The 15288-nt window shown below is 41.9% G+C and overlaps 1 protein-coding gene across 5 annotated transcripts in view; it reads left to right on the top strand.

Moving 5' to 3' along the window:
- The first annotated feature begins 2956 nt into the window (after window positions 1-2956).
- LOC110531982 (protein bicaudal D homolog 2) overlaps window positions 2957-15288 on the top strand; it is a 73944-nt gene continuing 61612 nt past the window's right edge. For all 5 annotated transcript variants that reach the window (XM_036987905.2, XM_036987907.2, XM_090184214.1 and 2 more), the window contains exon 1: window positions 2957-4002. In XM_036987905.2, coding sequence (XP_036843800.2) covers window positions 3763-4002 — 240 coding nt within the window. In that variant the 5' untranslated portion in view covers window positions 2957-3762. The remainder of the gene's footprint in view (window positions 4003-15288) is intronic.

The following is a 15288-nucleotide window of genomic DNA, read 5'->3' as shown; positions in this document are numbered from 1 at the left end:
CGTAAAAATATGAATATTTTTTTTGATTAAAAATGTACTTCTCCCTGAGAATTGTATGTTTTGAACAATGTGTTTTCTATTTTTCGGTGTATTGTTCACTGACTGCTTGAGAGTGTATATCATTTTGATCACTTTCTTTATGATTTGAGAGCAGTGTTTTATTTGGAACACAGGTAAAACTGTTTCGAGGCGAATGTTTCATTTTGCAAGAGGAGTCAGAGGTTATGTAAATAGTGCTTGTAGATGAGGTTTTGTATTTAATGTTTTCAGGAAATGGAGCAAGGTTTCAGAAATTGTGTTTTAGCAATTGAGAAAAACTGTAACTGACCTAAAACAGGGCATTTTTACTAGGAATAAATGTCAGGAATTGTGAAAAACTGAGTTTAAATGTATTTGTCTAAAGTGTATGTAAACTTCCGACTTCAACTGTATTAACTTTAAGCTTACCAATCACTGCACATGTACACAGCCCATCTGTAAATAGCCCACCCAACTATCTCATTCCCCAAATTGTTATTTATTTTTTATATTTTTGCACCCCAGTATCTCTACTTGCACATCATCATCTGCACATCTATCACTCCAATGTTAATGCTAAATTATAATTACTTCGCCATTATGGCCTATTTGTTGCTTATCTCCCTAGTCTTACTACATTTCACACAGTGTATATAGATTTTTCTATTGTGTTTTTTTTATTTTGTGTTATTGACTGTACATTTGTTTATCCCATGTGTAACTCTGTGTTGTTGTTTTTGTCGCACTGCTTTGCTTTATCTTGGCCAGGTCGCAGTTGTAAATGAGAACTTGTTCTCATCTGGCCTACCTGGTTAAACAAAGGTGAAAAAAATCACAGTCTCACTGCTTAATTTGCTTGACTGGGCGAATGGGATGGAGGAATGGTTTACAATTAGCGGTGTGGGGCTCATCAGGCTGAATGCATCCAAAAGGGGACCCTATTCCCTATAACATGTCCCTGTATAATGTACTACTTTTGACCACCTATGGGCCCTGGTCAAAATTACTGCACTATGTAAAGGGAACAGGGTGCCATTTGGAACACAGACCCTCTGTTTATGAAGCCAGCTAAAATCAATGTCTGAATATCAATTGTTCATCACTCTCCTCATCCAAGCATTGGATAGGTGTAAGCATTGGCTTGAGCTACTTTACAACATTATTAAATCCCTGAGATGAGAATAAATGTGCAAGTCCACACTTTGGGAGAAGGACAATGGATATGCAGCCAATGTTAATGGTAACACAGCTTTGAGTCATGAGGAAAAAAGTGTATTCTATAAAGGGGTAAATAATTCACAAGGTGTTACAGTGGTATGGCATTGGATCCAGAGCTATATATGTTAATTATGGACTTTTCCAGAAAATTGTGGTAAACAGTGCCAAACCAAAGTAGAAAATGAAATGTTCTATTCTCAGCCAGGACCATCTTTTCAAAAACACAATTTAATTGTATCTCTATATTGATATTTCAGACAGTGGCGATTTTAGCATATACATCTTGGTGGAGCAAACTCTCCCAAAATATTTTAGATGCATGTGTGGCTGATGTGAAATGGCTAGCTAGTTAGCGGTGGTGCGCGCTAACAGTGTTTCAGTCGGTGACGTCACTCGCTCTGAGACCTAGAAGTAGCTGTTCCCCTGTTCAGCATCGCGCCTTTTTTTTGTGGCGCGATGGGTAACGATGCTTCGTGAGTGACTGTGGTTGATGTGTGCAGAGGGTCCCTTGTTCGAGCAGAGGGTCCCTGGTTCGAGCTCAGGTTGGGGCGAGGAGAGGGATGTAAGCTATACTGTTACAATGATGCTGTTGACCCGGATCACTGGTTCTGCGGAAAAGGAGGAGGTCAAAAGGGGGGTGTGTGGCCGATGTGAAATGGCTAGCTAGTTAGCGGTAGTGCGGGCTAATAGTGTTTCAGTCGGTGACGTCACTGTTTGAATGTTAAATGACGAGACAGAGGCATTGATGCGAGTAACCAGTCTTGTTCAGTACATCACAATACATCCGGGTATCTCAAGCACACCGGTAAAACACATGAGTTGCAGTAATGAACATTTACCAAAAGATGGCACCAAAAGATGGCACCTAGAAGTAGTTGTTCCCCGTGCTCTGCAAGGGCCACGGCTTTTGTGGTGCGATGGGTAACGATGCTTCGTGAGTGACCGTCGTTGATGTGTGTTGGGGCGAGGAGAGGGACGGAAGCTATACTGTTACACATGCCAGCAAAGCCACTACACAACACAACGTAACACTACACCTGGCTATCAGCGAAGCCTTGTCTGGCAGTGAAACAGTTCATTCAGCCTCATTTACTGGCTTAAAAAAACATAGCTGATATGGCTGACTTGCTTAAACAAATGTGGTTTCTACTGACAATTTAGATGTACAAACTATGGCATAAAGGAATGATGAGCGGATAAGAGGCAGTCCGTAATTTCGATTAAAACAATGAGCGAGCTAACGTATTCAATATCACTATTTGTTCAGCACTTTTGAAATGTACAGCGACAGAATGCAGAACATGGGCCGTTCTTACAGTATTCTTCCTGTACACCAAGTCAGAACCGTAGGATAAATAAAGGGTGCATATAAGCAGACAATGAAAGCTCTTACAATATTTGATGATGACATTTCTCTAAAACAGACTATAGGCTACATGTAGATTTGGCTACATAAGGATTTGCCAGTAGATTGTCGACTTGATTCATGATGATGACTGCTTGTTTAACTAGCTAGCTAAGATTTTGAAAGTATGATGTTGATATGATCAGCCCAATCAAAGCTACGGTAGATATAACGTGATTTGACGTAATTTTGTCTGTGGCCAATGACCTTGAGCCTTCTTGGATGGGCACGTCTAATGTGTCCAGTAAAAAGTGTCCAGTGTAACATGCCTAGCTCTGCCCACTGGGGATGGCTTACGGATCGCTCTTTACAATAAGCGCTCATATTGTCATATTCCAACAGCTCAGTTATACCACCACACCAGCAAAAAAACTATGCATCCAGTAGCTCCTAGCCTCAATAAATGCATGACAATATCAATAGGCTATTTAGTTATTTACCTATTATCTGCTTTAGTCATTTGATCAAGTTGATCGCTCAGAGTGATGTTCTTGTCAAAAGCCGCTGTGACTACAGCATCGTGAATCTACAGAAACAACCGACAGATGGCACGAGATGCACAGTGACCAAATCTTTTCTAGACCCATTCCTTTGAAAATAAAATGCCGCTTCCGTGTTCCACACGTTTCACCTTAGACTAGCCTGCACACAATGCCTGATGGGATATGAGTGCATTTGCCTGACGTCTATGCACTGGCGTTTGTGGTACTACAGTTCCCATCAACCACCATTCTTATATTCTAGTTCTCTCAGCTGAGTGATCTGACAGCGCTAGACAGCTTCTCGCCCCAATCGCTCTGAGCAGCCGGGGAGAGGCGAAGGGCAAAGGAACTGCAGTCATGGAGCAGTTGTAGGGATAACAGACAAGCCTCTCCTGCCGGAAGAAATAAAGACACCACAGCTTCATGACCGAAAACGCAATACCCAAAGTGGCAACGAGAAACGCAAGAGTACCGATCATGCAGTTCAAATACAGAAGAATCTAATAATCTATTCAAACGAAAGGGTTCTCCGCGATCCTTCAAGATTGGACCCGCTTGAAGCCGTCTCATCCCCTCGTCGTTCGTCGTAGGATTAGCTGGCGCATCGGCCAAGGTTGATCCATCACCAACATCCATAGTATGTCCGTGGAGGAGCAGCGCTATTCTGAAACGATGCTCGTGCTGGAGGCCGAACCGGAGTGTCTGCGAGCCGAGATAGAGCGCCTTTCCCGGGAGCTGAGTGAGACCACCCATGAGAAGATCCAGGCGGCGGAGTACGGGCTGGCAGTGCTGGAGGAGAAGCAGCAGCTTAAACATCAGTATGACGACCTGGAGATCGAATACGAGACCGTGCGCCAGGAACTGGACGTGCTCAAAGAGGTATGTTGTAGTCTTTTAACGGTGTATATTTTCTGTATGAAATTGAAATATACATTTGAACTGCTATAAAATGCCATGCATTTTATATTTGTGTGCATGTGTAGGGGTGGCGGGGGGGGTGATGAAGTACGTGTAACTTTGCCTTATGTTCTATCAATGATTCCCCTCTCAGGGGGGATTTATATTATTGCCATACTGCCCCTTCTAGCTATAGGCTTCGTAATATCTTTCTAAACTGCTGTGGAATTAGCTTTTTCTAATTTAAGATATTGGGGTTAGAGACATGCGTTCTGTTTTTCCATGCCCATACAGTGTTTGTTGTGTATTGTCATTTGCTGTGGGATTTGAAATGTAAACTCCAATATACTGAACAAAAATATAAACGCAACATCTAACAATTTAAAAGATTTTACTGAGTTACAGTTGAAATAAAATCAGTCAATTGAAATAAATGCATTAGGCCCTATTCTATGGATTTCACATGACTGGGAATACAGATTTGCATATGTTGGTCACAGATACCTTACAAAAAAAGGTAGGACCGTGGATCAGAAAACCAGTCAGTATCTGGTGTGACCACCATTTGCATCATGCAGCGCGACACATATCCTTTGCATAGAGTTTATCAGACTGTTAATTGTGGCCTGTGGAATGTTGTAATTTTCAGTTTACAGGAATTGCGTACAGATCTTTGCGACATGGAGCTGTGCATTATCATGCTAAAACATAAGGTGATGTCGGTGAATGAATAGCACCACAATGGACCTCAGAATCTCGTCAAGGTATCTGTGCGTTCAAATTGCAAGTGTGGTCATTGTCCGTAGTTTATGCCTGCCCAATACCATAACACCACCGCCACCATGGGGCACTCTGTTGACAACGTTGACATCAGAAAACCCGTCACCCACACAACGCCATACACGTGGTCTGTGGTTGAGTGGCAGGTTGGACTTACTGCCAAATTCTCTAAAACAACATTGGAGGTGCTTATGGAAGAGAAATGAACATTCAATTATCAGGCAACAGCTCTGGTGGACATTCCTGCCGTCAGCATGCCGATTGCATGCTCCATCAAAACTTGTGTGAAAACTTGTGTGACAAAACTGCACATTTTAGAGTGGCTTTTTATTGTCCCCCGCACAAGGTGCACCTGTGTAATGGCCATGCTGTTTAATCAGCTTCTTGATATACCACACCTTTCAGGGGAATGGATTATCTTGGCGAAGGAGAAATGCTGACTAACAGGGCTGTAAACATATTTGTGGACATAATTTGAGAGAAATAAGCTTTTTGTGCACATGAAACATTTCTGGAATCTTTTATTTCAGCTCATGAAACATGGGACCAACACTTTACATGTTGTGTTTATATTTTTGTTCAGTGTATATTGCACCGCTGAAATATTATAGAGGCTTACTCCAATGAGGATGAAGATGAGTTATCTGACTTGCTGAACATTCTATCTTCACTAATGTATCTGAGTAATGGTTATCCACTGCCACCCTGTTTATTCATGTGCACCTGATAAAAAAGTGGACATTCACTCAATTGCTTTTGATTGATATCGTTTAATCCCTCATTTAAACACACATAAGTCCTCTCTAATGCCAATTTTGACAATACTCTTAGTGAAGCAGTCTCTCAAACCAGAGGACCTTAATTATCTGGTATTTCCAGTCTGGTTTGAAAAAGAGGCGGACATGTGGTTTTTGAATTTTGAAAGTTCCCGCCTGAAAAAGAGGAAGGATGAGTAACCTACTCACAGAGGAAACTAAATGAGTTTTGACCATTCAGGAATGTTAGTTAGGGCAGGGAGACAGGATAAAGCACTGGCCTGTCTTTCCAAACTGTGAAAACCCCTTTTCCCACTTAAATGTAACACGCCAGTCCTAGTTCTACCTTCCTTTTCCTGGCAGAGGTTTCAGCAGCCTTGTGATTTTGATTAGGGAAGAAGGAGAGTGAGGTAAGAAGTAGGGTAGGGAGTCAGAATGAACTGCTGCAGCTGCTGAACAGCTTACGTGTCCCAGAGCAGTTTGGTAGAAAAGGGGCATGTCCTTTTTTTGCACTGAGATTTCTCCCCAGAGATTCACTGCATGGCCTGGATGAGTCACTTCCTGCTATGTGGAACCTATCTCTGAGATGTTACTTCCTTATTGCCTCCCACATGACTAGAACAAACCAATCATCATGGCACAGTGGGCCGGGTACCCTATGATGACAGCTCCCTTGGGTCTGTAAATATGTGAGTGGAATGAGGCAGAGAGAGAGAGAGGAGGGAGGCAGAGAAAAAGGGAGAGGAACCCTTGGCTGAACAGATATAACACAGTAAAAGCTTAAGGCAATAAACACATTGTTTCTCTCTGTCGTCCCTTTCCTCTGTCTCTTCGCCCTCTTTCTCCCCCTCACTATTGCATCTCTCTCTCTCTCCCTCTCTCTCTCTCTCTCTCTCGCTCACGCTCTGTGGTTAGTGGCTGGGTTTTTAGAGTGCTTTCTCAGCAGCCTCTGCTCTGTGTTCCCATGCTTTCTTTTGGCCACTATCTCAGAATAACATGGAAAACTCCTGAATAGAGGAAACAAACTGACAGAGACAGAGCAAGAATAGGGTAAACTGATTGCTTCAAGAAAATTATAGGGGTGCTTTTGTTTTCCTTCCACTTTTCGAAGCAGACTATTTTTTTTTTTAAACAGCCCGAATCTTTGCATTTTTGTCTGATTTACCAAGTTGGCGATGACTCATTGGTTAGTCACGGAAAATGGTGTTTTGAATGAACAAATGTCTAATATCCACCGTTTGTTTGAGCAATTCTGGTTTGATGATCATTAAGACTTGTCCACCAGGAAATCAGTTAATTGTTTGTGGGGTTGCCATTTGTGAGAGTATTGTGGATATTGAGAATTCCATAGAGTTATACCTGGATCTGTTTGCTGTGTGCCAAATTGAATTTATATTTTAATTAATTTTAATGACTGCCCTCAATGCATAGCCGCAGGAAGTGTGGATATGGGTGCTGAGGGTGCTCCAGCACCCCCAGAATTTTTATCTTCTTCTAAAAATACACCTTATCTCAGTGGATGATATCCACAAAAAATACAATAATACAATACAATAATAACAAAACATTTCTTCATATTTCATTTTATACAGGATGCCTGAATAGAATAATCTGTAATAGAGGAGGGTGAGATGTTATTCTGCTGAAACACACTGTTAACTCAGATGGCCTATGGTGCAGTGCACTCATGTCATTATAGTACTTCAGTCGCAATGGGTTGTCTGAATTCAAATGGCTAATTTCTATTGGCCTGCCACTGTGTGCTGAGTTAAGGGAGCACTATTAGCAGCAATTTTGGCGACTGGTAAGATGGTCTAGCTGACTTGTACAAACAGAATGTTGCCTGTCCTTTGTCTCTAGGGGTTGCTAGGACTGTTGGACTACTGTCTAGTCAGGTAAATGTTGGATGACCATTCTCTCTGGTTATTACATAGCTGTACCTGGCTACTATTTAAAATGGTGAATACCATGTTTGGTTATCTTTACTCTTTGGTTGTTCTCTCTGTCCTCTCTGAGGACAACCTGGGAGATTTACCTGGGAGATTTACACATCATTGTCTGTCCAACACTGGACCCTGTGTTTGTCTCTGCGTGTGCACACAATTAATATTTGTTATGTGTTAAAAGGACAGATGTAACTCTTTTGTCCCAATCTGGGTGGGAAAAAGCCGGTCAGAAATCATTGTTGGCATTGAGCAAAGTCCAGTTGCCCTTGAAACTGGAGTAGGCCTAACCCCGGGGGCAGGGAAGGGCAAACTGCAGAAGAGAACACACACACAGCACAATAAATTGGAGGAATTCATCTCTGTGATGTTGCCTAGTCAGTTGCCTAGTAACAGCACAGATCTTTGCCTTAATTTGAGAATCCGGCATGCTGCCTTCCCAGCAGGTGTTACGACCAGTGTGACTGTGAGTGTGTGACTGAGGCTGCTGCTCTGCAAATGAAGGCTTTACAGCTACCTGCTGCTGCAGAATGGCACACATACAGGAAACCATCAGAGACCGTCCATGGATGGAGGCTATTCTATGGATAGATTTGATATGGTATATTCTGAGGATATTTTTTTTGTCTTTCTATATGTCCATCCACTGATTCCTTACATGTTATTTCCCTCTCGTTGTTCCAGATTTTCTAGTAGCCAGTATTCTAGGAATCCTGCCCTGCTACTTGCTAGTCACCCTGACATGCTGCTCCCATACTAACATACTGCCCAGGCTTTAGATTCCTACTGTTGGTATATTGTCATTCCTTGGGTCTCTCACCCTCCCCTTACATGTTACTGTAACATAAGGTCACAACCTCTGTGTTTGGCTTTGCTTTGACTCTGAACATGGTTTCTGAGTGAGTGGTCCATTGGCAAGCCAACTTTCTCCACCCCCCAATCTTACCACACCTTTCAGGGGTAGAGGGTGCTTTCTGTTTGTTGACTGTTGATAGCCCATTTATAGCCAAAATAGCTGCTATGACTATCTTGGATTATAGTGTCCATTAGACCTACATCCTGGGTCACTTGGCCCCCGGCTCCTCTGGGGTGTCCTAGGGTGCTTCTCAATCATTTAAGATGGATTCCTCTCCTCGTTTCCTTTCTCCTCCTCTCCTTCGTCTCCAATGAGAAGATCCTATCAAAACACAAGGTAAACCTGCTGTCAAAGCGTAGGTTTATAAGAGCAGGTTTAGCACAATCCTCCTTAGTCCTATAATGTGATTAGGCTGCTATACTCTCCACCTTATTGATGATACGACTGTGGACTTTAGCCTCTTTACCATTTAGAGTACAACTTCAAATGACAAGTTAATGATATTATACTACACCTTCACCTTACCAGTTGATGAAATCACAGGTTTACAGACTCGAGCCCCCACGGCTGTTGTTTATATTCTTAATTTAAACCACTCAGCAAAGACATCATGTGCCACACCTTTCTTTAACTGTTCTTGTGACTCGTGGGAGTCCCCAACCACAGATCCAGGATTAGATGGCTTTAACCCCATAGTCTCGTGATGCCATCCTTCCAGGTATCGTTTATCACTGGGCTGGAAATTGTGGTTTCCTTGAAACCCATTTTAACCATAACTATTACAGGGAAATAAAACAGTGGTTAGGGGTAACTTCACTGAGACTGTGGAATATCTGTCTTGTTGTGAATGTTGAGACTGGTGTTACACAGCTAGGATGCAATGTTGCATGTGACATCATCTCAAGCAACTGTTGCTGTTACATGTAGCAAATCTAAAGCTCTGGGCCTCTCTCAGGCCTGTGGAACCGATTGTCACGAGGTTGACCGGGTGGCCATAAAGTTGACAGCATTCTAAAATTATTGTGGGAGCAGACAACGGGCCCATAGAACATTCCATAGCCTTCTCTTTCCACATCTTTTTCTTTGTTTCTCTCCAATGCTGGACCAATGCTGTTAGTCAACACACACACACACACACACACACACACACACACACACACACACACACACTACTGTTGTCATGACAAAGGCCAGTGTTCTCTGAGTTCTTGTGACATTGTGGAGAGTTTGTCAGAGAACACACTATAGAACACACATTGTCAGAGAACACACTATAGCCATTCAGTCACGCCCCCTCCTTCTCTCCCTCTTTTTCTCTCTCCCTCTCTCTCCAGCAGCTGTGCATCAGGCTGTGGAATTCTCCCTGACAATCGGAGGCTAAAATACAGTTAAGCTCAGAAGAACTGGGCACTCTGTGCTCGACTCGCTGGCCTTTGAGTGCCTAAGCCCGATAGGGTTAACAGGTCTTGTGTGTCAAAGATGAAGGGAGCGTTAAACGCTCTCAGAACACAGAGGAATGACTTCAGGAGAGATTGAGAGAGGTCCCATTGTGGCTGTATTTGTAAGGATGGGTCACTTTTGTCCCTTTTTAAATGCCAGATCGCTAAAGCACATATCTATATGTCCTTTAACAAAGATGTTTGGTGTGACTTTAAACCCCTCCACTGTGTTCGTTGTGTCAAACCCCTAGGATTAGGGCTGTTGTGGTGACCGTATTACCGCCACACCGGCAGTCATGAGTCGTGAAGGCAGTCAAATTCCAAGTGACCGTTTAGTCACAGTAATTAGGCTTCTCCAAGCTCTGATGCTGCTGAGTCATTAGTAGACTACCAATTTGCTACCTGCCTGGTACTCAGGACTCTATTATCCCTCGAATCACTCTGACATCAATGCAAATGTAATCAAAATCTAATCAAACACTTCATGAGATCCCATGAGCTCATGTTGCACAACATTTTTATAGGCTATGCAATTGCGCAAGAAAACAGAGTGATGGCCTCTATTAAAAAGAGGAGGATCCCATCAGCTTTCTATAGGCTAGACCTACTATATTTATTTCTCAACTTTCATAATATTAAAAATATATTTAGCACATTGATTATCTTTACAATAGGAGTATAGCCTACCTGGCTGGCATGAAGATGAACCACAGGAAACGCGTCCTCCATTTGCTATTTAAGTGCAGGTAGCCTAGTGGTTTGAGGGTTGGGGCAGTAACCGAAAGGTTGCCAGATTGAATCCCTGAGGTGACAAGTAAAAAATCTGTCGTTCTGCCCCTGAACAAGGCAGTTAACCCACTGTTCCTAGGCCGTCATTGTAAATAAGAATTTGTTCTTAACTGACTTGCCTAGTTAAATAATAGGCTCAGGAAGGAGACACGTTCTGTCTCCTAGAGATGAACATACTTTGGTGCGAAAAGTGCAAATTCATCACAGAACAACAGCAAAGGACCCTATGAAGATGCTGAAGGAAACAGGTTCAAAAGTATCTATATCCACAGTAAAAGTCCTATATCGACATAACCTGAAAGGCCGCTCAGCAAGGAAGAAGCCATTGCTCCAAAACCGCCATAAAAAAAGCCAGACTACGGTTTGCAAGAGAACTGTCCTCTCGTCTGATGAAACAAAAATAGAACTGTTTGGCCATAATGACCATCGTTATGTTTGGAGAAAAAAGGGGGAGGCTTGCAAGCCGAAGAATACCATCCCAACCGTGACGCACGGGGGTGGCAGCATCATGTTGTGAGGGTGCTGTGCTGCAGGAGGGACTGGTGCACTTCACAAAATAGATGGCATCATGAGGTAGGAAAATTGTGTGGATATATTGAAGCAACATCTCAAGACATCAGTCAGGAAGTTAAAGCTTGGTTGCAAATGGGTCTTCCAAATGGACAATGACCCCAAGCATACTTCCAAAGTTGTGGCAAAATGGCTTAAGGACAATAAAGTCAAGGTATTGGAGTGACCATCACAAAGCCCTGACCTCAATCCTACAGAAAATTTGTGGGCAGAACTGAAAAAGCGTGTGCGAGTAAAGGAGGCCTAGAAACCTGACTCAGTTACTCCAGCTCTGTTAGGAGGAATGGGCCATAATTCACCCAATTTATTGTGGGAAGCTTGTGGTAGACTACCCAAAGCGTTTGACCCAAGTTAAACAATTTAAAGGCAATGCTATCAAATACTTATTGGGTGTATGTATACTTCTGACCCACTGGGAATGTGATGAAAGAAATAAAAGCTGAAATAAATCATTCTCTCTTCTATTATTCTGACATTTCACATTCTTAAAATAAAGTGGTGCTCCTAACTGACCTAAGACTGTGAATTTTTACTAGGATTAAATATCAGGATTTTAAACGTATTTGGCTAAGGTGTATGTAAACTTCTGACTTCAACTGTATATTTAAAGACAAGATTAAATCAAGAATAGTCTGATGGGTGACAATATTAGCATATCGCTTGTGAATTATATGTTATCACTTGTGAATTATGCCCAGTTTAAAGCAAGATGCCTTTTTTTTGTAATTTTTTCAAATCATAGTTGCACACCTCATGTAGCCTAGCCCGTAGGCCTATATAGGTTTGTATCACAACGAAAGTGGCCAAATAACTTCTTAAAATTAAGCACATTACTCTGCTTTACAAGGGGTGTAGAGTCTATCTGGGATACATAAGCAGCGTGTGAATTTAAAGTTTGGGGAAGATACTATTCACCATAAAAATGCACCTTTATAATAAAAGCAGTACATGCATTATCGCATTTGCGTTCACTTTTGATAGTATTATTTTCCACTAATGGAACATTTGTGCTTATAATCTACTGCCGCGTTCACATTGTAATCAAGTACTTCTCAAATTGTGAATGAGATACTGACAAAGTGCGTACAGGTCGGCAAAAAAAAAAAAAAAAAAAAAAAAACTCATTAGAGTCACATCATACAATGTACAATGTATTAAAAATCAAAACATATACCCGATGTTTGTAGAACAACTAAAGTTACATAAATAACTCTAAATTAAGAATATAGAAGGACCTGTTTCTTTGTTGACGCTCAACACAGAATAGCCGCATGTGCACACTCCATCAGAAATTATTTGGAGAAAATATCCTTTCTATTTTATTCAGCTTTGTTCAATTGATTTTTTCATACTATAAAATAATATAAAATAATGCCACTGAATTCTAAGCAAATCCTGTCTTCTAAATGAATTAGTGTACCCAACAGCCAGATCAGGACCTAACATAAGGACAACTCAGAGTATGCTGTTCTGTTCTTTTGAAATAGACTAAATGTTCTTCATATCTGTAACGGTTTTCTTGGTGAGAAGGAGAGTCGGACCAAAATGCAGCGTGTAGATTGCGATCCATGTTTTAATAAAAAAACGTCAAACACGAATCAATACAAACACTACAAAATAAAGAACGTAATGAACGTAACGAAAACCTAAACAGCCCTATCTGGTGAAAACACATAGACAGGAACAATCACCCACAAACACACAGTGAAAACCAGGCTACCTAAATATGGTTCCCAATCAGAGACAATGACGAACACCTGCCTCTGATTGAGAACCATATCAGGCCGAACATAGAACTGGACAAACTAGACATGTAACATAGAATGCCCACTCAGATCACACCCTGACCAACCAAAACATAGAAACATACAAAGCAAACTATGGTCAGGGTGTGACAAAATCATGTTTCTTTAGACCTGTCTAAAATAAGTAATGGATTTGTTGTGAAGGTGTAGACTATATTACATGGATTTATTAGACTTTTTAAATGTAGATGTTCCAAAGGTCTTCATCAGTGGCTTGTGTGGAAGCCAGGAGATGCTAAATGTGTTTATGTTTATTACCGGTCAATTACCGTGAAACCGCCAGTTATTTGCTTGACAATCACGGGCTGACAGAATTCCGTGAACGCCACAGCCCTAGCTATTGGATGCCTTTTAAAAATAGGATAACACAGTCCATTGGCTCCCTTGTAAGGGAAGAGATGTCCTAAAGTCATCCTCAGCTTGATTGTTGTAGTCCCACGGTTGGATTGGTCTCTAGTAAGGGGGTGTTTGTCTGGAGTGTTTGCCCCAATATGGAGCTCTGATAGCTCTGATAGTGATTGGCAGGGCCTCCCTCCCTGGAGCCACCAGACCATGGTTGATATGGATGCTTCTCTAAACTATGTACTTTGGGATCCCCACACCCCCTCCCCATATTGTTTTAGAGGGTATTTTAACCGTTCCTTTCATCTCTGGCGGCCCTGTGCCGGACACCCGCTCCGCAATTAAGGGGTAATCTTTTCTAAATGGCACTAAATAAAGTCCCAAATCCCCCCCCCCCCCTTCTTGGTCTAAGAGGATGAATCCCAGCCGCTGTGCTCAGGGCTTATGGATGTCTGGGAGCAAGGCCAGGGCCTGGTGACGCTCAGCCCAGGGAAAAGAGTGCCTGTCTGGGTGCTGCTGCCCTGCCCTGCCACTCCCCTGCCCACCCCCACACTGGTGCTCTACCAGCACTTGTTCCCTGCTAGCCTACTCCACTGTCTGTATGTCTCCACTGGGTCTGTCCTGCTGCTCTGGTGTCCCATGGAATGGGCCAGCTGGGATAAATGCAGACAGACGATGTGTGGGTCCATAAGGCAGTAGAGCAGAAGGCGTTGTCTGCAATGTCTCAAAAATACATACACTACATGACAAAAAGTATGTGGGCTAGAGGTCGACCGATTATGATTTTTCAACGTCGATATCGATACCGATTATTGGAGGACCAAAAAAAGCCGATACCGATAAATCGGACGATTTTTAAAAATGTATTTGTAATAATAACAATTACAACAATACTGAATGGACACTTATTTTAACTTAATATAATACATCAATAAAAATCACTTTAGCCTCAAATAATTAATGAAACATGTTCAATTTGGTTTAAATAATGCAAAAACAAAGTGTGGAGAAGTAAAAGTGCAATATGTGCCATGTAAAAAAGCTAACGTTTGAGTTCCTTGCTCAGAACATGAGAACATATGAAAGTTGGTGGTTCCTTTTAACATGAGACTAAAATATTCCAAGGTAAGAGGTTTTAGGTTGTAGTTAATATAGTATTTATAGGACTATTTCTCTCTATACCATTTGTATTTCAAATACCTTTGACTATTGGAAGTTCTTATAGGCACTTTAGTATTGCCAGTGTAACAGTATAGCTTCCGTCCCTCTCCTCGCCCCTATCTGGGCTCGAACCAGGAACACAACGACAACAGCCACATTTGAAGCAGCGTTACCCATCACTCCACAAAAGCCGCGGCCCTTGCAGAACAAGGGGAATAACTACTCAAAGTCTCAGAGCGAGTTAGCGAGCACCCCGTTAACTAGCTAGCCATTTCATATCTGTTACACCAGCCATTAGGCTGATAGGCTTGAAGTCATAAAAAGCACTGTGCTTGTGTAGAGCTGCTAGCAAAATGCACGAAAGTGCTGTTTGAATGAATGCTTACGAGCCTGCTGCTGCCTACCATCGCTCAAATCATAGACTTAATTATAACATAACAAACAGAAATACGAGCCTTTGGTCATTAATATGGTCGAATCCGGAAACTATCATTTCGAAAACAAAACGTTTATTATTTCAGTGAAATACTGAACCGTTCAGGATTTTATCTAACGGGTGGCAACCCTAAGTCTAAATATTCTTGTTACATTGCAGAACCTTCAATGTTATGTCATAATTATGTAAAATTCTGGCAAATGATTTTGCAATGAGCCAGGCTGCCCAAACTGTTGCATATACCCTGACTCTGCGCACAATGAACGCAAGAGAAGTGACACAATTACACCTGGTTAATATTGCCTGCTAACCTGGATTTCTTTTAGCTATGCAGGTTTAAAAATATATACTTCTGTGTATTGATTTTAAGAAAGGCATTGGTGTTTATGGTT

Source organism: Oncorhynchus mykiss, chromosome 9 (assembly GCF_057628025.1).
Source record: "Oncorhynchus mykiss isolate SJ-2025 chromosome 9, ASM5762802v1, whole genome shotgun sequence".
Lineage (NCBI taxonomy): Eukaryota > Metazoa > Chordata > Actinopteri > Salmoniformes > Salmonidae > Oncorhynchus > Oncorhynchus mykiss.
The sequence above is the reverse complement of the archived record's forward strand: the minus strand, read 5'-3'. Positions and strand labels throughout refer to the sequence as shown.